Genomic DNA, 20,434 nt, shown 5'->3' on the forward strand with positions numbered 1-20,434 from the left:
AATATAAAGAAGAACCTAACAGAGCTAAAGAACACAATAACTGAAATTAAAACTATACTATAAGAAATCAACAGCAGATTAGATAATACAGAGGAATAGATCAGCAAACTGCAGGACAGAGTAGTAGATATCAACAAAGCAGGAAAGAAAAAAGAAAAAAGAAATTTTAATGAAAACAGTTTCAGAGATACCTCTGGGATGACATCAAGCATACTAACATTCCCATTACAGGGGTCCCAGAATGAGAAAAGAGAGAGAAAGGGGCAGAGAACATAATTGAAGAAATAATAGCTGAAATTTTCCCTAACCTGGAGAAAGAAACAGATATCAAGGTCTGAAAAGCACAGAGTCCCAAGCAAGATGAACCCAAAGAGGTCTACACCAAGACACGTTATAATTAAAATGTCAAAAATTAAAAAGAGAAATATTAAAAGCAGCCAGAAAAAAGCAACCAGTTACATACAAGGAAACTCCCATAAGACTATCAGCTGACTTTTCAGTAGAAACTCTGCAGGCCAAAAGAGAGTGGCATGATGATATATTCAAAGTGATGAAAGAAAAAACCTACAACCAAGAATACTTTACCCGGCAAGGTTATCATTCAGAATTAAAGGAGAGATAAATGTTTTATGAACAAGCAAAAGCTAAAAGAGTTCACCACAAAACTGGCTTTACAAGAAATGTTGCAGGGACTTCTCTAGGCACAAACAGCCATATCTAGAAACACGAAAGTTATGAAAGGAAAAAAATCTTTTTGGAAGGGCAAACATAGAGTAAAGGTGTAGATCAATTGATTATAGAACTAGTAAAAAGGTTAAAATATAAAAGTAGTAAAATCACCTATATCCACAATATGTAGTAAGGGATACATAAAACAAAAAGTATAAAATATGATGTCAAAAATATTAAACATGGGCAGGGGGAGTGTAAATGCAGGGTTGTTAGAATGCATTCAAACTTAAGAGATCATTGACATAAAATAGTCATGTACATATGTAGGTTGTTATATATGAACTCATGGTAACCACAAACCAAAAACTTATAATAGATACACAAATACAAAAAAGGAAAGTTATCCAAACAAAACACTAAAGATAGTCATCAAATCAAAAGGGAAGAGAGAAAGAAAAGAAGGAACAAAAAAGAGCTACTACAATTAGAAAACAATAAACAAAATGGAAATAAATACATACGTAGCCATATTTATTTAAATGTAAATGAACTAAAAGCTCCCAGGAAAAGAAATGGAGTGGCCTAATGGATACAAAAACAAGACCCATATAAATGCTGCCTGCAAGAGACTCACTTCAGCTCTAAAGATATGCACAGACTGAAAGTAAGAGAATGGAAAATAATATTCCATGCAAATGAAAATGAAAAGAAGGCTGGGACAGCAACACATATCAGATAAATAGACTTTAAATCAAAGACTGTAATAAACAAAAAGAACAATACATAATGACAAAGGTATCAATCCAACAAGATATAAAAATTGTAAATACATATGCACCCAACATAGGAAAACCTAAATAGATAAAGCAAATATTAACAAGCTAAAGGGAAAAACTGACAGTAATTCAACATAGCAGGAGACTTTAACACCCTACATACATCAATGGAAAGATCATCCACAGACAAAACCAACAAGGAAACAATGACATATTAGACATATATAATTAATAAATATAATAGATAATAGATGAAATTAATAGATTCCTTCCAAAAACAGCAGACTATACATTCTTTTAAAATGCACATGGAGCATTCTCCTGGATAGATCACATACTAGGCTACAAAAAAAGATTCAATAAATTTAGGGAGACTAAAATCATATCAAGCATTTGTTCTCACCACAGGACATAAGATTAAAAATCATCAAAAAGGGCTTCCCTGGTGGCACAGTGGTTGAGAGCCCGCCTGCTGATGCAGGGGACACGGGTTCGTGCCCCGGTCCGGGAAGATCCCACATGCCGCGGAGCGGCTGGGCCCGTGAGCCATGGCCGTTGAGCCTGCGCGTCCAGAGCCTGTGCTCCGCAACGGGAGAGGCCACAATAGCGCGAGGCCCACATACCGCAAAAAAAAAAAAAAAAAATCATCAAAAAAATTGCAAAAAATATAAATACGTGGAGTGTAAAAAATACGCTACTAAACAACCAATGGGTCACTGGGGAAATCAAGAGGAAATCAAAATATACCTTGAGACAAATGAAAATGGAAACACAATGATATAAAATCTATAGGATGAAGCAAAAGCAGTTCTAAGAGGGACGATTATAGCACTACAAGCCTACCTCAATTAACCAGAAAAATCTCAAATGATATAACCTTAAACCTAAAAGACTAGGAGAAGTATAAACAAAGCCCAAAGTTAGGAGAAAGAAGGAAATCATAAAGATCAGAGGAGAAATCAATGAAATAGAGACAAAAAACAAAAAAACAATAGAAAAGATCCATGAAACTAAGAGCTGGTTCTTTGAAAAGATTTTTAAAAATTGATAAACCTTTCACCAGGCTCATCCAGTAAAAAGAGGGAGCCCAAATAAAATCAGTAACTAAAGAGGAAATTTAAAACAGACACTACAGAAATATAAAGTATCATGAGGGATTACTACAAACAATTACTATAAACAAGCTGAACAAACTAGAAGTAATGGATAAATTCCCAGAAATGTACAATCTTCCAAGACTGAATTACGAAGAAATAGAAAATCTAAACAGACCAATTACCAGTAATAAAACTGAATCAAAACCCAAAAGACTCCCAAAAAACAAAAGTCCAGGACCCTAACAGCTTCACAGGCCAATTCTACCAAACACCTATCCTTCCAAAATTTTGAAGAGGAAGGAATGTTTACAAACTCATTCTACAAGGTCAGCATCATTCTGAATCCAAAACCAAACAAAGACACCATACACACACACACACACACACACACACACACAGAAATTACAGGCCAATATCACTAATAAACATAGGTGTAAAAATCCTCAACAAAATATTAGCAAACCAAATTCAACAATACATTAAAAGGATCATACACCATGATCATGTGGGATTTATCCCAGGGATGCAAGGATGGTTCAACATCTGCCAATCAATCAGTGTGATACACCATATTAACAAATTTAAGAATAAAAGTCACATGATCATCTTAATAGATGCACAAAAAGCTTTTGACAAAATTCAACACCCATATATGATTTTAAAAAAAATTTCAACAAAGTTGGTATAGAGGTAACATACAACAACATAATAAAGTTCATATATGTCAAACCCATAGCTAATATCATACTCAACAGTGAAAAGTTGAAGGCGTTTCCTCTAAGATTAGGAGCAAGACAAGGATGTCCACTCTTGCCACTTTTATTCAACATAGTATTAGAAGTCCTAGCCACAGCAATTAGACTAAAAAAAGAAATAAAAGGAATCCAAATTGGAAAGGAAGAAGCAAAACTGTCACTGTTTGCAGATGACATTATACTATATGCAGAAAATCCTAAAGATGCCACAAAAAACTATTAGACCTAATAAATGAATTCAGTTAAGTTGCAGGATACATACAAAACTAATATACAGAAATCTATTGTTGCATTTCTATATACTGACAATGAACTATCAGAAAGAAATTTTAAGAAAACAATCCCCTTTAAAATTGCATTAAAAAATACCTAGGAATAAATCTAACCAAGGAGGTATAAGAACCATACGCAGAAAACTGATGAAAGAAATTGAAGACAACACATATAAATAGAAAGCTATATGGGTTCATGGACTGGAAGAATTAATATTGTTAAAATGACCATACTAGCCAAGGCAATCTACTTGGCTTCAATTATCCCTATCAAACACCAATGGCGTTTTTCAGAGTTGGAACAAATACTTCTAAAATTTGTATGGAAACACAAGAGTCCCGGAACAGTCAAAGCAATCTTGATAAAGAACAAAGTTGAAGTTATCATGTTCCCTGATTTTTTGTACCTGTCTCCTCAAGCAAGGAAAATAAAAGGAACAATAAACAAATGGTACTACATCAAACTAAAAAGCTTTTGCATAGTGAAGAAAACCAACGACAAAATTAAAAGGTAAACTACTAAATGGGAGAAAATATTTGCAAACAATATATATAATAAGGGGTTAACATTCAAAATATACAAAGAACTCACACATCTCAACATAAAAAAAACCCCAAAAACCTGATTTAAAAATGGGCAGAGGATGTGAATAGACATTTTCCCAAAGAAGACATACAGATGGCCAACAGACACATGAAAAGATGCTCAAAAACACTAATCATCAAGGAAATTAAAATCAAAACCACAATGAGAAACCACCTCACACCTGTCAGAATGGCTGCCATCAAAAAGACAAAAACAAGTGTTGGCAATGACGTGGAGAAAAGGGAGCCCCTGTGAATTGTTGATGGGACTGTAAATTGGTGCAGCCACTATGGAAAACAGTATGGAGGTTCCTCTTAAAGTTAAAAATTGGACTGCATATAATCCAACAATTTCACTTGTGGGTATTTTTCCAAAGAAAACAAAAACACTAATACTAAACGTTCATTGCAGCATTATTTACCATAGCCATGATATGGAAGCAACCTAAGTATCTATTGTTAGATGAGCAGATAAAGGAGATATGATATGTGTGTATATACATATACATACATATATATATGCGTGTATGTATATGTATATACACACACACACACATACACACACACAGTAGATTAATACTCAGCCAATAAAATCTTGCCATTTGCATCTACTGTATAGCACATGGAACTCTGCTCAATATTATGTAACAACACAAATGGGAAAAGAATTTGAAAAAGAATAAATACATGCATATGTATAACTGAATCACTTTGCTGTAAATCTGAAACTAACACAACATTGTTAATTACCTATACACCAATATAAAATAAAAAGTCAAAAAACATAAAAAATAAATTTTAAAAAATCTTGCCATTTGTTGTACAGATGAACCTGTTTACAAGGCAGAAACAGAGACACAGATGTAGTGAACAAATGTATGGACACCAACGGGGGAAAGGGGGTGGGGGGTGGGATGAACTGGGACTGACATATATACACTAATATGTATAAAATAGGTAACTAATGATAACTTGCTGTATAGCACAGGGAACTCTACTCAGTGCTCTGTGGTGACCTAAATGGGAAGGAAATCCAAAAAAGAGAAGATATATGTATACATACAGCTGATTCACTTCACTGTACAGCAGAAACTAACATGACATTGTAAAACAACTATACACCCCCCAATAAAAATCTTGCCATTTGCAAAAACATGGAAGGTCTATCTGGAGAGTATTACACTGAGTGAAATAAGTCAGACAGAGAAAGAGAAATATGTATGCTCTCACTTATATTTGAAATCTAAAAACAAAACAAACAAACAAAAGAAAATGAAAACAAACTCAGGTAGTGAAGACAGATGGGTGGCCGCCAGAGGGGAGGGGGTGGGGTGGTGGTGAAATAGGTAAAGTGGATTAAGAAGGACAAACCTCCAGTTATAAAATAAATAAGCCATGGGGGTATAATATACAGCATATGAAATAAGATCAATAATATTAATTTTGTATGGGGACAGACAATTACTAGACTTGTCATGACTTTTTTGTAAGGTATGCAAATGTCAAATCACTATGTAGTACACCTGAAACTAACATAATGTTGTATATCAACTACATTTCAATTTACAAAAAGATCAAATGGAAATTGGAAGAGTTATGTATAGAGATATTTATTAAATATTATTCATAATGGCAAAAATAGAAACAACCAAAATTCCCATGAAAATCATAAAGGATACAGTGTGGCATTCATATAATAAAGTATCAAGCACCAATGCAAAAAATTTCCTAGGCACAAAGGATTTTGAGGACAGTGAAGCTACTCTCTATGCCACTATAATGTTAGATATATGTCATTATATATTTGTCAAAACTCACACAATGTATACCACCAAAATGAACCTTAATGTAAGCTGTGAACTTTTGGTGGTTGTAATGTGTCAGTGTAGGTCCATCATCTGTAACAAATGCACCTCTCTGGTGTGGACGTTAACAGTGAGGGAGGTTATGTGTGTGGGGGGCAGGGACTATATAGGATATCTCTGTACTTCCCTCTTAATTTTGCTATGAACCTAAAATTTCTCTTAAAAAACAAAGTCTTTTAAAAATTAACTGTAATTCCGTTAAATCTCAAAATTGTAAGTGGAAACCAAAAAATTCTATTTGCAGAATGATACAGCAGGATACAATTTATATTATGTTTAAAGCATAAAAAACAGTTCTTGTTTAGAGACATATTCAATTGTGGTAAAAGTATAAGAGCTTTTAAACAAAGAAATATAAAGGTTTATAAAAATATAAGTATGAAAGCTTTGTAAAAGCATCATGCCTTGAATTCAACTCCTCTAATAATTCTATCCTACATCCTGCCTCACCCATTCATTCCTATGGTTCACACTCTAGACCTTGTCAACAGATTTTTATCAATAACTGCAAGCCCTCCGTCATCTCTGTGCATCCCACATCCTGACCACCTGCTGTCTCTCCTGATAACTCCACTAGCACCTCAACTACAACAATCTGCATACCCATCAGCACAACCAAACCATGGTTCCTACATTTTCACTGTTCCTAACCTCCTTACTGACTTCTCTCCTCCTTTAAGCAGTTCAGATTCTCTTACAAACACCCTCAATTTCCTTGCCATCCAATCACTTCATAATGAGTTGACAAAAACACAATACATCAATCTTCAGAATGCTGAGAGAGAAGGATGTTAGAACTAGGATTCTAAACCTAGCCAAATTACCAATCAAATGAGGAGGGAAAGCAAAAGTGTTTTCATTAATAAAATAACAGTGTTTGCCACTTATATACACTGTGTCTAAAATTTTGAAAGTTGAGTTATTCCAGAAAAAGAGCAAAGAATTCCAAGAAAAGGAAGATGAAGTTTAATTTTCTGTGGCAGTTGGTTCCGCCCACAGAAGTAAAATAAGTTAGAAAAAAATTGACAAGACCTCTTTTGGCCATCAAAGCTTTACCAGAATAACAACATATTTACTTCTTGATTCAGAGTTAATATCATTTTTATATTCATAATATACCATAAAATATTTATTGATTTAACTTAAAAATCAACCTGTAGACAAAGCACAAAAGTTCTATAAAATAAATTATAAATTTTATAACTCTTAACAATGGACATGAGAAGTGTACTATTTTACATGTCTCATTTTTCATAGCAAATAGTCAATGGACTTTGCATAAGGTAAAAAGATTTTTTAAAATAACTAATATAAATAAAAACATAAATACATTAAGATAGTAATATATTATGCAATAATATTTAATATATTATATATTATTGTGTATTATATATTGTATAACATCTATAATATATAATTACATATATTATGTATATACATATAATATGTAAGAATGTGTTTAATACAGATTACTAATATAATAAGTATTAATAAAGTAATAAAAACTTCACAATATATATCACAAATAGAGAGAAGGGGTTACATATGTCAAAGATAATATTAGCAATGTTGTCTAAAGTTTATTAATCAAAGTAGGGGTCAAAGTATATACATTTTAAATAAATAAACTTAACTACCAGAGAATTTAAATAGAAAGTATAAATTCTTACAGGACTTCATGAAGGGGATAAAGAAGAGAGTTTTGCTAACAAACTTTGCTTTGTATAGCTACAATTTAAACAATTTTACATATACATGCATGTATGCATAAATTCTGTAATAAAAATAATTGGAAGAGTATCAGAAATAAAAATATGTATGCAAAGTCCCATTTTTGCAAAAACATATAGTGGGGAGCCACAGTAACAGATAAAAACTCAAAGTAGGAGATACATATTAATCAAAATGTTAACAGTGATTATTGCTTCATCCCTGGGAAGATGCCAGATTATATGTTTCCTTTTATGTTTCTATATGTTCTTTTAAAAATGGACATACATAACATAAATTACTTTGTAATTTAAAAATACTATATAGTACTTAAACTTATTTTTAAAAAGGATGAATAGGTGGGGGAAAGGCTCAATGAATCACTTCTCTTTCAGTGATGCATCTAATTATACCAATAATTTATTTAAATATAAAATATTTATAAGAACTATAAATACTTAAAATAGACAAATTTTCTTTTAAATGTTATGTAGAAAAATTTGAAACATTTTAACAGATTTTTATCATACTTTTTGGTTCATCATTTGTTTTGATTTTGAAGTTAATTTATCTATAAGACTATTTTTCCAATTTTATACCTACAAGAAAAAAAAATCTATTTTGGTTATAGAAATATCTTTACAAATAATTTTTCATAATGCACTCTTCTATATAATAAGGGATACATGTGTATTTATTATATTTTTATTCCACTTTAACTTCCAAATAATTGCAATAAGACACTTGTACTTCAGAATACTATTCCTTCTACATACTTCAAAGTTCTAAGAGTGATGGAATATAAATGCAATCTCTAAATGTAAATATAAATGTGAAGTGTATAAAATATATGCTGTAATGCTAGTAATTTTTAAATGTATTTTTTTCAAATAATAAGATTAAATGATTACATACCAAAGCAATTCCTGCAGAATAACTGGTAACACACATCTTTCCAGGAAATGCTGCTCCCACATAATCTGGATAATCTCTATAGCTAAATAAATAAGTATATAATTATAGTTAATTTTGACAAACAATTCACATGTGATAACTCCTGCTAGTAATTTGTCTGTAGTTCAGAAATTTCTAGTCTGAAGCAAATTGAAGTACAACCTTTCCAAATATATTTAACTGCTTCAAATTTGTAAAATAGTCTTCATTAAATGAGATTAAGCAATCTGGGTTTCTAAAACGTATCCAATGGATCCAAGTTATTGATGACTTTACCGTTCTTGTGACATTTGGTTAGGGTTAATTACCAAAGCCTTGATCAAACATTTCAATCAAAAGCATTTTGTTGAATTACAATGAAAAATAGTTTTAATGTATGGATTAAAAGTTTTCACTGAAATGTAGAAAAGCTCACCATTTTCTCACTGGAATGATTTTTTTGTTCTACAACTTAACCATTATTTTTTTCTGCTTTGAGAAGAAGAGTCCATATAAACTGCCATATAATAACAGCACTATTCTCATGGATTTACATAAACTATTCTATTTAATCCTCAAATCCAGCCAGCGAATTAGATACTATTTTTTCCCCACTGAACAAATCAAACATCAGATGGGAAATACAAGTAACTTGCTCAGGGCAGCACAGGTAAGTGCTGCTGAAGGATATGAACTTGGACAGTTTGAATGCAGAGCCATACTCTCAATCACTAAGATATAGATGCTCCAAACATATTCTGCCATCATTAGAGCCCCAGCCAAAACGAACATTCCAAGACGTGTGTAAAAAAGCTTGGTACGCAATTCTCAATTTGAAATGCCTCCTCAGTTTCAACTGCACTGCACTTCACAATTGCACTCTCTCCACTGCTCCCTTATTCTGCCTCGCTGATATTGTTTATACGTAAGCACTTGTTTCCAAGTATTCGCCTTTAACACCCAACTTTGGCTTTACATTCCAATATCAAAGTATTGTTTACACTCTTTCTTCATTCAAGATAGTTCTCCCAATAGATAAGACTTTCCCCCAAACTCTATGCATACTCCTGATGAGCTGGATTCAATAATAGCTATTTTTTACTTAATATGGCCACCCAGTCTCCACATCAAATCAGTTATCAAGATTTACTGTTTTACTTCTTCAACTTTTCTTGTATCCCTCCCCTCCTCCAGAGGTTCAGCTCCAGTTATAACTATGAATTCCATACTCTTTGAAAAGAACTATTATTTAGTCCCATGTCTCTAGGCATATTGTTTCCATAACCTGGAATGCTTTCCACCTCCTTTCACTGAATTTAAACATTCCTGGGACTTCCCTGGTGGTCCAGTGGTAAAGAATCTGCCTTCCAATGCAGGGCATGAGGGTTCGATCCCTGGTTGGGGAACTAAGACCACACATGTCACGGGGCAAGTAAGTCAGCACACCACAACTAGAGAGAAGCCCGCACACTGCAACGAAGATCCCAAGTGCCGCAACTAAGACCCGTCACAGCCCAAAATTTTTAAATTAATTATATTAAGTAAAAACAAATATTTTTTTTTAAATTCCTCAATCTGCCTTCTCACTTCTAATTTGATTGGCACGTCTTTAACTTTGCCCTTTTGTTCTATGTTACTTTGAGTCTCTCTCTCACTCTTGCTCTTGCTCTCTCTCATTGTTTCTTCCTCCTGTAAACTATAAACAAGTAGAGATAATGTACCAACATTAATCTTCTGGAGTGACATCAGCAAGATGGCAAAATAGGAGTTTTTTAGCCCTCATCTCTCCACAGAAACAACAATTCTGACAAACACCCACAGATGTGGCCCAAGATCCAAGGAAAGGTCCCATGCCACACTGGACCAAAAAATCCAAGAATAGACACATTGAAGAAGGTAAAAACAGTTTCACTTTACCCATGTCACCATTCCCCCAAGGCAGCACAGCTCAGTGCCAAAAGAACTGCCTTCAGCCATGATTTCTCCCACAAGGGAAGGTGAGAGTATAGTGAATACTGCCAGCCATGCAAGATGATGCCAAAGAGGCCCACTTTTTAAACGTCCATTGAGAGATGAATGGGTAAAGAAAATGTGATATACATATACAGTGCAATATAATTCAGCCTCAAGAAAGAAGGAAATCCTGACATTTACAACATGGATAAACCTGAAGGACATTATGCTAAGTGAAATAAGCCAGACATAAAAAGGCAAGTACTGTATGATCACACTCACGTGTGGAATCTAAAATAATCCTACTCATAAAAGCAGTGAGTTGAATAGTGGTTGCCAGGGGTTGGGAGATGGAGGAAATGGGGAGATGGTCAAAGGTACAAAGTTTCAATTATGTAGGATGAATAAGTCCTGGAGGTCTAATGTACAGCATGATGATTATAGTTAATAATACTGCATTGTATATGTGAAATTTGCTAGAGAAGATCTTAAGATTTCTCACCGCACACCAAAGAAGGTTAACTATGTAAGGTGGTGTATATGTTAATTAGCTTATGATTTCACAATGTATACATATATCAAATATCACATTGTACTCCTTAAATATGTATAATTTTTGTCAATTATACCTCAATAAAGCTGTAACAGAATAAAAATAATAAAAGCAAATATAGGGAAACTGAGGCAGAGAGCATCAATTGCCCTAGGTGACGGCTGAAGTTAAATGCAGGCAGTTGGCCTCCAGAGTTTAAATTTGAATCACTATGCAATATTATCTCAATAAACATCTGTTGAATAGAGGACAGATTGTAAAAGGTTAAAAAATTAAGCTTGCTATGTTCATTGTTCCTACCGTAGGGCCTAAACCAGATTATAAATTTCTGGAGTACAAAGACCAGAAAATTATAAACCAGATTATAAATTTCTGGAGTACAAATTTCTGGAGTACAAAGACCAGAAAATAATAGAGAATTACTGTTATATATCATAATTTCATAGGATTAATTCTAGGACATTACTCATATGCAAAGTATGTTGATGCATTAAAATAACATCAAGGGGGCTTCCTTGGTGGTGCAGTGGTTGAGAGTCTGCCTCCCGATGCAGGGGACACGGGTTTGTGCCCCGGTCCAGGAAGATCCCACATGCCACGGAGCAACTGGGCCCGTGAGCCATGGCCGCTGAGCCTGCATGTCCGGAGCCTGTGCTCCACAATGGGAGAGGCCACAACAGTGAGAGGCCCACATACCACACAAAAAATAAATAAATAACATCAAGGGATCAAGAAGGGGTATTACTCAAGTTCAAGGCGGCTGACTGTACCATAATTTCTACATTTCTAATGGGATAAATTCTCTCACCAATTTCACTTATTACTGTATCAAATTTCAACATCCTATTAAAAGGATAATACATCATGTCAAAATTGAGATTTATTCTAGGAATGCAAGATGGTTCAGGATTAGGAAATATATCACTATAATTATTTCTATTGAATGCCAATAAGAATATCTTATGTCATCCCTATAAAAGCTGAAAGATTTTGTTTTTTTAAGATTTTTTGATGTGGACCATTTTTAAAGTCTTTATTGAATTTGTTACAATATTGCTTCTGTTTTATGTTTTGGTGTTTTGGCCCTGAGGCATGTGGGATCTTAGCTCCCCAACCAAGGATCAAACCCACACCCCCTGCATTGGAAGGAGAAGTGTTAATCACTGGACTGCCAGGGAAGTCCCTGAAAGATTATTTTTCAAATTGTTGGTATAGTATGAATCTATGAATATTGCCTTACTATTATTCAAATTCTAAAACATGCCTGTGCACACACACAGAGCCAAACCTACATTTTAGCCCCCAAAGCTAGAAAGTATTACTCAATGAGGTAACATTCCCTAAAGTAAAGAAGAAAACAGACATGACCCATGTTACCATTATTACAACTACTAGTTAAAACTGTACTAACCTAGTCAAAGCAATAAGAACAGAGAAAGAAACTGAAAATATAAAATTCAATAGAAAGAGATAAAACTACCTGTATTTGCAGATAGTATAATTATATGAGTGAAAAAGCAATGTAATAGACTTAAGAATGATTAAAAACAAAGAAATTTAGTAAGGCAATAGGATATAAAATCAATATGAAACTAAGGTGATTTTACAAACAAAAACAATATATAGTTAGCAGATAGAAGACACATTTACAACAGCAACCAGAAAGACAATATACCTAAGAAAAGTTATCAATAAATGTATAAAACCTATGAGAAATTAACTTCTGAATGACCAAAAACTGGAAAGACAAAATGTGAGATGTGAAGACTAAACGGTTCTCTATAGCTCAATTTATAAATTTAACATAGTCTTAAAAAATAGGAGCTAGACAGGTTGATTCGAAAATTTCCATGGAAAAAACAATTTAAAACTTCTCTCATACCCATGAAATGGGAAGGCCTTTCTAATTATGACTCAAACTCTAGAAACAATCAAATAAAAACCTGATGAATCCTGCCTTAAAAATAAAAGTATTTTGTATGGCAGTTAAAAAATACACACACACAAGAAGCCAAGCCAAAAGACAAATTAAGAAAGGAAACTACTTCTCATTGCAAGGCAAAGAAATTTATCTTTTTATCTATATCTGTGTTGAAATTGATATCTAAATGCACCTATCCTTTATCTATCTAGATATCTAGCTATCTACCATCAGGCTCATGAAAAAGAAATGAAAATTAAAACTATACCAAGATACCATTTCTCAAGTGTCAAAGGTGAAGAAAAACTTGACCATACACTTTGTTGGCTAGACTGTGGGGAAACAGACCCTTCTCATACATTATTGATAAGTGTGCAAAGCACTAAAATCAGTGCCAAAATCTGGTATTAGCTATCAAAATTAGAATTATACTACCTAGAAATATCACTCCTGGGAATCTGCCTTGTAGATACACATGCACATATATAAACGACACATGTAAGGTTTTTTTCACTGTAAGATTTTTTAAAATAATAAAATATTGGAATCAAGCCAAGTACCAATTATTAAAGAACTAGTTAAATAAACTACACGCAATTTTTAGACCCTATTATAAACTGGTTAAAAATAAGTAAGGGCTCTGTGTTCTGATATGAAGAAGACTCTGAGATATATTTCAATTTCTTTCATCACTGTCTTATAGTTTTTGGAGGACAAAACTGTACTCTTTTGCCTTCATAGGTACGTTCACTCCTATGTATTTTATCCTCTTTGATGCGACGGTAAATGGGATTGTATCCTTAATTTCTTTTTCGGATCTTTTGTTGTTAGTGTATAGAAATGCAACAGATTTCTGTGTATTAATTTTGTATCTTGCAACTTTACCAAACTCATTGATGAGCTCTAGTAGTTTTCTGGTAGCATCTTTAGGATTTTCTATGTATAGTATCATGTCATCTGCAAACAGTGACAGTTTTACTTCTTTTCCAATTTGGATTCCTTTTATTTCTTTTTCTTCTCTGATTGCAGTGGCTAGTACTTCCAAAACTATGTTGAATAAGAGCAGTGAGAGTGGACATCCTTGTCTTGTTCCTGATCTTAGAGGAAATGCTTTCAGTTTTTCACCACTGAGAATGATGTTTGCTGTGGATTTGTCATCTTTGGCCTTTATTATGTTGAGATAGGTTCCCTCTATGCTCACTTTCTGGAGAGTTTTTATCATAAATGGGTACTGAATTTTTTCAAAAGCTTTTTCTGCATCTATTGAGATGATCATATGGTTTTTATTCTTTAGTTTGCTAATATAGTGTATCACATTGATTGATTTATGTATACTGAAGAATCCTGGCATACCCGGAAAAATCCCACTTGATCATGGTGTGTGATCCTTTTAATGTGTTGTTGGATTCTGTTTGCTAGTATTTTGTTGAGGATTTTTGCATCTATGTTCATCAGTGATATTTGCCTGTAATTTTCTTTTTTTGTGACATCTTTGTCTGGTTTTGGTATCAGGGTGATGGTGGCCTCACAGAACGAGTTTGGGAGTGTTCCTCCTTCTGCAATTTTTTGGAAGAGTTTGACACAGAATGGTCTTAGCTCTTCTCTAAATGTTTGATAGAATTCACCTGTGAAGTCATATGGTCCTGGACTTCTGTTTGTTGGAAGATTTTTAATTACAGTTTCAATTTCATTACTTGTGATTGGTTTGTTTATATTTTCTATTTCTTCCTGGTTCAGTCTTGGAAGGTTGTACCTTTCTAAGAATTTGTCCATTTCTTCAGGTTGTCCTTTTTTTTTTTTGGCATATAGTTGCTTCTAGTAGTCTCTTATGATCCTTTTTATTTCTGCAGTGTCAGTTATAATTTCTCCTTTTTTATTTATTTTATTCATTTGAATCCTCTCCCTTTTTTTCTTGATGAGTCTGGCTAAAGGTTTATCACTTTTGTTTATCGTATCAAAGAACCAACTTTTAGTTTTATTGATCTTTGCTATTGTTTTCTTCATTTCTATTCCATTTATTTCAGCTCTGATCTTTCTTTCTTTCCTTCTACTACCTTTGGGTTTTTTTTATTGTTGTTCTTCTTCTTCTTTCTCTAGTTGCTTTAGGTGTAAGTTTAGATTGTTTATTTGAGATTTTTCTTGTTTCACAAGGTGAAATTGAATTGCTATAAACTTCCCTCTTAGAACTGCTTTTGCTGCATCCCATAGATTTTGGATCATCGTGTTTTCATTGTCATCTGTTTCTATGTATTTTTTAATTTCCTCTTTGATTTCTTCAGTGATCTCTTGGTTATTCAGTAGTGAATTGATTACCCTCCATGTGTTTGTTTCTTACAGTTTTTTTCCTGTAATTGATTTCTAATCTCATAGCACTGTGGTCAGAAAAGATGCTTGATATGATTTAAATTTTCTTAAATTTACTGAGGTTTGATTTGTGACCCAAAATTTGATCTATCCTGGACAATGTTCCATGTGCTCTTGAGAAGAAAGTGTATTCTGCCACTTTTGGGTATAATGTCCCATAAATATCAGATAAGTCTATCTGGTCTCTTGTGTTATTAAAGCTTGTGTTTCCTTATTTATTTTCTGTCTGGACAATCTGTCCATTGGTGTAAGTGGGGTGTTAAAGTCCCCCACTAGTATTGTCTTCCTGTTGATTTCCCCTTTTATGGCTGCTAGCCCTTGCCTAATGTACTGAGATGCTCCTATGTTGGGTGCATATATAATTGTTGTATATTCTTGGATTGATCCGGTAATCATTTTGTTGTGTCCTCCCTCGTCTTTTGTAACAGTCTTTGTTTTAAAGTCTATTTTATCTGATATGAATATTGTTATTCCAGCTTTCTTTTGATTTCCATTTGCATAGAATATCTTTTTCCATCCCCTCACTTTCAGTCTGTATGTGTCCCTAGGTCTAAAGTGGGTCTCTTATAGACAGCATATATTCAGGTCTTATTTTTGTATCCATCCAGCCAGTCTGTGTGTTTTGGTTGGAGCATTTAATCCATTTACATTCAAGGTAATTATCGATATCTATGTTCTTATTACCATTTTCTTAATTCTTTTTGGTTTGTTTTGGGGGGTCATTTTCTTCTCTTGTGTTTCCTCCCTAGAGAAGTTCCTTTAGCATTTGTTGTAAAGCTGGTTTGGTGGTGCTTAATTCTCTTAGCTTTTGCTTATCTGTAAAGCTTTTGATTTGTCTGTCGAATCTGAATGAGAGCCTTGTTGTGTAGAGTGTTTGTGGTTGTAGGTTTTTCCTTTTCATTACTTTAAATATATCCTGCCACTCTCTTCTGGCCTGCAGAGTTTCTGCTGAAAAATCAGCTGATTTGTAATAACCTATAAGGGATAAGGATCTGAAAAAGAATATATATATATATATATATATATATATATATATATATATATATATATATATGTATATCTGAATTACTTTGCTGTATACCTGAAACTAAAACAACACTGTAAATCAACTATATTTCAATAATAAAATAAAAACATGTAATAAAGATGATTATAAAAGTGTAAAAAAAATTATAAGAATTTTCTGTGTATAATTTTCTACATAGGTTTGACTTTTGAATAATATAAATGTGTTATCAATTCAGAAATATAACATTAAGTTTTGGAACAAAGCTAAGTAAATCAATATCAAATCTCATATAAATTTGATAATAAAGGATTTATTTCAAGAGACTTTGGAGTAAAGTTCTTTGTACATCTTTAGTAAGATATATTCAAAAAACAATTGTTGATTAAAGCAATACATAGTCATGTGAATGACATGAGAAATCTATACTTTCAGAAAAAGAGAAAAAACATGATAAAATTAAAGAAGCCTGGTAAAAATACCATTATGCTAATTATAATTAAATCAGGTTAAACTGACTATAAATATGCATATGAACTCATAATTTTTGCATTAAAAAAATTTATAACTTCATACAATAAGATTTACTTTTTAATGTATAGTGTTGTTTTGACTAAAGCATACACTCATATAACTACACCGTAATTAAGATATAGAGCAGTTCCATTAACCCCCAAATTCTCCCCATACACCTCCCCCTACAACAATCTATTGGCAACTGATCTGTTTTTCTGTTTCTATATTTTGTCTTTTCCAGAAAATACATGTATGTTTTACATGCACGTGTGCTTAGTGTGTGTGTGTGTGTGTGTGTGTGTGTGTGTGTGCGTGCCTGTGTATAAAATTGATTCTTTCACTCAGAAAAATAAATTTGAGATTGATCCTTGGTGTTTGTTACATGTATCGATAGTTCATTTCTCTTTATTTTTGAGTAGTGATTCATTGTATAGATAAATCACAATTCGTTTATCCATTTACCAGTAAGGACATCTGGGTTGTTTCCAGTTTTGGGTGCTTATTAGTAAAGTCATTATAAGCATTCTCTTACAGGTTTTTTTTTAAACAGGTTTTTATTTCACTGCAGTAAATATCTCAGAGTGGTATTACCAGGTATGTTTAACTGCATAGGAAGTAGCCAAACTGTTTTCCAAAGGAACTGTACCATTTTGTATTACCGCCAGCAATGCAGAAGAGTGTTCTCCATATTCTCCAGCAGGTGGCATTGTCAGGTTTTTATTTTGTTTTGTTTAGGCCACTATAAGAATGTAATAGTTTCTCATTTTGGTTTTAATTTAGATTTTCCTAAATAATAATAACGTTGAGCATTTTTCATATGTTTATTTACCATCTGTATAATTATTTGGTGAATAACAAATACTTTATCTACTTTTTATTGTTTTTATTATTATTGAGTTTTAACTTTTTTAAGCCTTCAGGTACATGTCCCTTATCTAATAAGTGATTTCAAAATATTTTCTGTGAGTATTTGGCTGTGACTTGTCTTTTCATTTTCTTAAAGTATTAACAAAGAGCAGTAATTTGATTAAATTCTTACCTTCACTATATCAATTTTTCACTTTATGAATCATGCTTTTGGTTACACCTAAAAAAAATCTTTGCCTAATCCAAAGTTACAAAGATTCCTCTACCATGTCTTTTTCTAAAAGTTTTATAGTTTTAAGTTTTGGTTATTTAGATCTATCACTCATTTTGAGTTGTTATATATGTTATGAGATATAGATGGAGGTCATTTTGCATATGAATAACCAGTTTCAGCACCAATTCTTGAAAAGACTATAGTCCCTCCATGTAATTGCTTTTGCACTTTTGTGAAAAATCATTTGACATTATATGTGTGAGTCTATTTTGGGTCTATCTTCTTGTGAATAACACACTGTCTTGATTACTGTAGCATTATAAAAACTATCTAAATCAAGTAGTGTAAGTTCTCCATACGTGTTATTTTTTTGGAAATTTTTTTGGTTATTCTAAGTTCTTGCCTTTCCACATAGCATTAGAATCAGCTTCTCAGTTGCTACAAAATATAGTGCTGGAATGTTGATTGGAACTGCGTAGAATCTACACATCAGTTTAGGGAGAACTGACAACTTAACAATACTGAGGCTTCCAATCAATGAACATGATATATATCTCCATTTCCTTACGTCTTCTTTGATTTCTTTCATCAACGTTTTACAGTTTTCAGTATACAGATCTTTCTCACATTATGCTAATAATATGTAAGCATTTCACGTCTTTAGTCCTGTTATTTTCTCTTTTTTTTGAACACAGAATGAAAATAATTTTATTTATTATTAAAATATATTTGACACATAAAATTATGCATATTTAAGGTATACAGTATGTGAATTTGAAGCATTTATATATTGTAATATGATTGCCATTGTAGCAATAATTAGCACCTCTATCACATCACATAATTATTATTTCTTTTTAGAGGTCGGAATAATTAAATTGTAGGCCCTTAGTAAGTTTGAAAATTATAATACAATATCATTGTCTATATTCACTATACTGTGTATTAGATCTCTAGGTCTTATTTCCTACTTGCTGCAGATTTGTACTCTGAAACAACAATTAGAACAATTAGTTCTATCATAAATGGTTCATTTTAGTTACGTTTCAAATATTTTATTGCTAGCACATAAAAATCAGATTCATTTTTGTAAATTGACTTTGAAACATGCAAACTTGCTGAATTCAGTTATTAAATCCAGTAGCTTTTTTGTAGACTCTGGGATTTTCTAGGTAGACAGTCACATCATCTATAAATCCATATGCCTTTTATTTTCTTGCCTTACTGAACAGGCTAAGATCTCTAGTGTGGTGCTGAAGACCAGTGGGAGAACAAACATCTTTGCAAGTTGCCAAACCAGAGAAAGAATACAAAAGTGAAAATTACAGGCCAATGTCCCTCCTGAAAATAGACACAAAAATACTTAATACCATAGCAAATAGAATTCAGCAATATATAAAAAGAATAAAACACCATGGCGTTGTGGGGTTTACTCCAGGAAAGCAAGGCTGGTTTAATATTGGAAGATCAATCAATGTCATCCATCATGTTAACAGGTTAAAGAAGAAAAACTACATGATCATATCAATTGATACAGTAAAAACATTTGACAAATTCAACACTCACCTTTGACCAAAAAAAAAAAAAAAAAAAAACTCTCAGAAAAATAGAAACAGAGGATAACTTTCAAAAATTGATAAAGAGCTTCTGCAAAAAACCCCTACAGCTAACATTATACTTATGTGGCAAACTGAAGAATTTCCCATTAAAATTTGTAGTAAAGCAAGGATGTGAGCTATCACCACACTTATTCAATACAGTACTAAAAAAGAAAAGTAAATAAAAGGCATATAGATGAGAAAGGAAAAAATAAAACTGCCCCTATTTGTAGATGACAGATTGCAGATGGCAGATTGTCTAAGTAAAAAAATCCTAGGTAATCCACAAAAATACTCTTAGAACTAGTAAGTGAGCTCATCAAGGTTACAGGAAATAACAGGTCAATATTCAAAAATCAACCGTGTTCCTATTTAGTAGCAATGAACACTGAAACACTGACATTAAAAATACAATACCTTTTACAATTGCTCAAAAAAAGAAATACTTTGGTATAAATTTTACAAAGTATGTACAGGATTTGGATGCTGTGAACTATAAACTGCTAATGAAAGAAATCAAAGGTCTAAATAAACGGAGAGACGTAGAGTGTTCATGGGCTGGAAGAGTCAACATATTACAGATGTCAATTCTGCCCCAAATGATATATAGGTTTGGCCCAATCCCTATCAAATCCCCAGAAAAAATTTTTTGTAGCCATAGTTAATATTTTTCTAAAATTTATGTGTAAACACAAAGGCATTAGATAGCTAAAATAATTCAGAAAAACAAGAATAAAAACACAGAAATCTGTCTAGGAATTTCAAGATTTATTATAT

General features: G+C 32.7%; 1 protein-coding gene across 2 annotated transcripts in view; it reads right to left on the bottom strand.

Moving 5' to 3' along the window:
- ADAM32 (ADAM metallopeptidase domain 32) overlaps window positions 1-20,434 on the bottom strand; it is a 177,831-nt gene that overhangs the window by 97,343 nt on the left and 60,054 nt on the right. For both annotated transcript variants that reach the window (XR_014014083.1, XM_081220688.1), the window contains exon 10: window positions 8,648-8,729. Coding sequence is in view for 1 of the 2 variants with exons in the window: in XM_081220688.1 (XP_081076814.1) it covers window positions 8,648-8,729 (82 nt within the window). In the remaining variant the exon portion in view is untranslated. The remainder of the gene's footprint in view (window positions 1-8,647; window positions 8,730-20,434) is intronic.

Source organism: Mesoplodon bidens (assembly GCF_964165515.1).
Source record: "Mesoplodon bidens genome assembly, chromosome: 20".
Lineage (NCBI taxonomy): Eukaryota > Metazoa > Chordata > Mammalia > Artiodactyla > Ziphiidae > Mesoplodon > Mesoplodon bidens.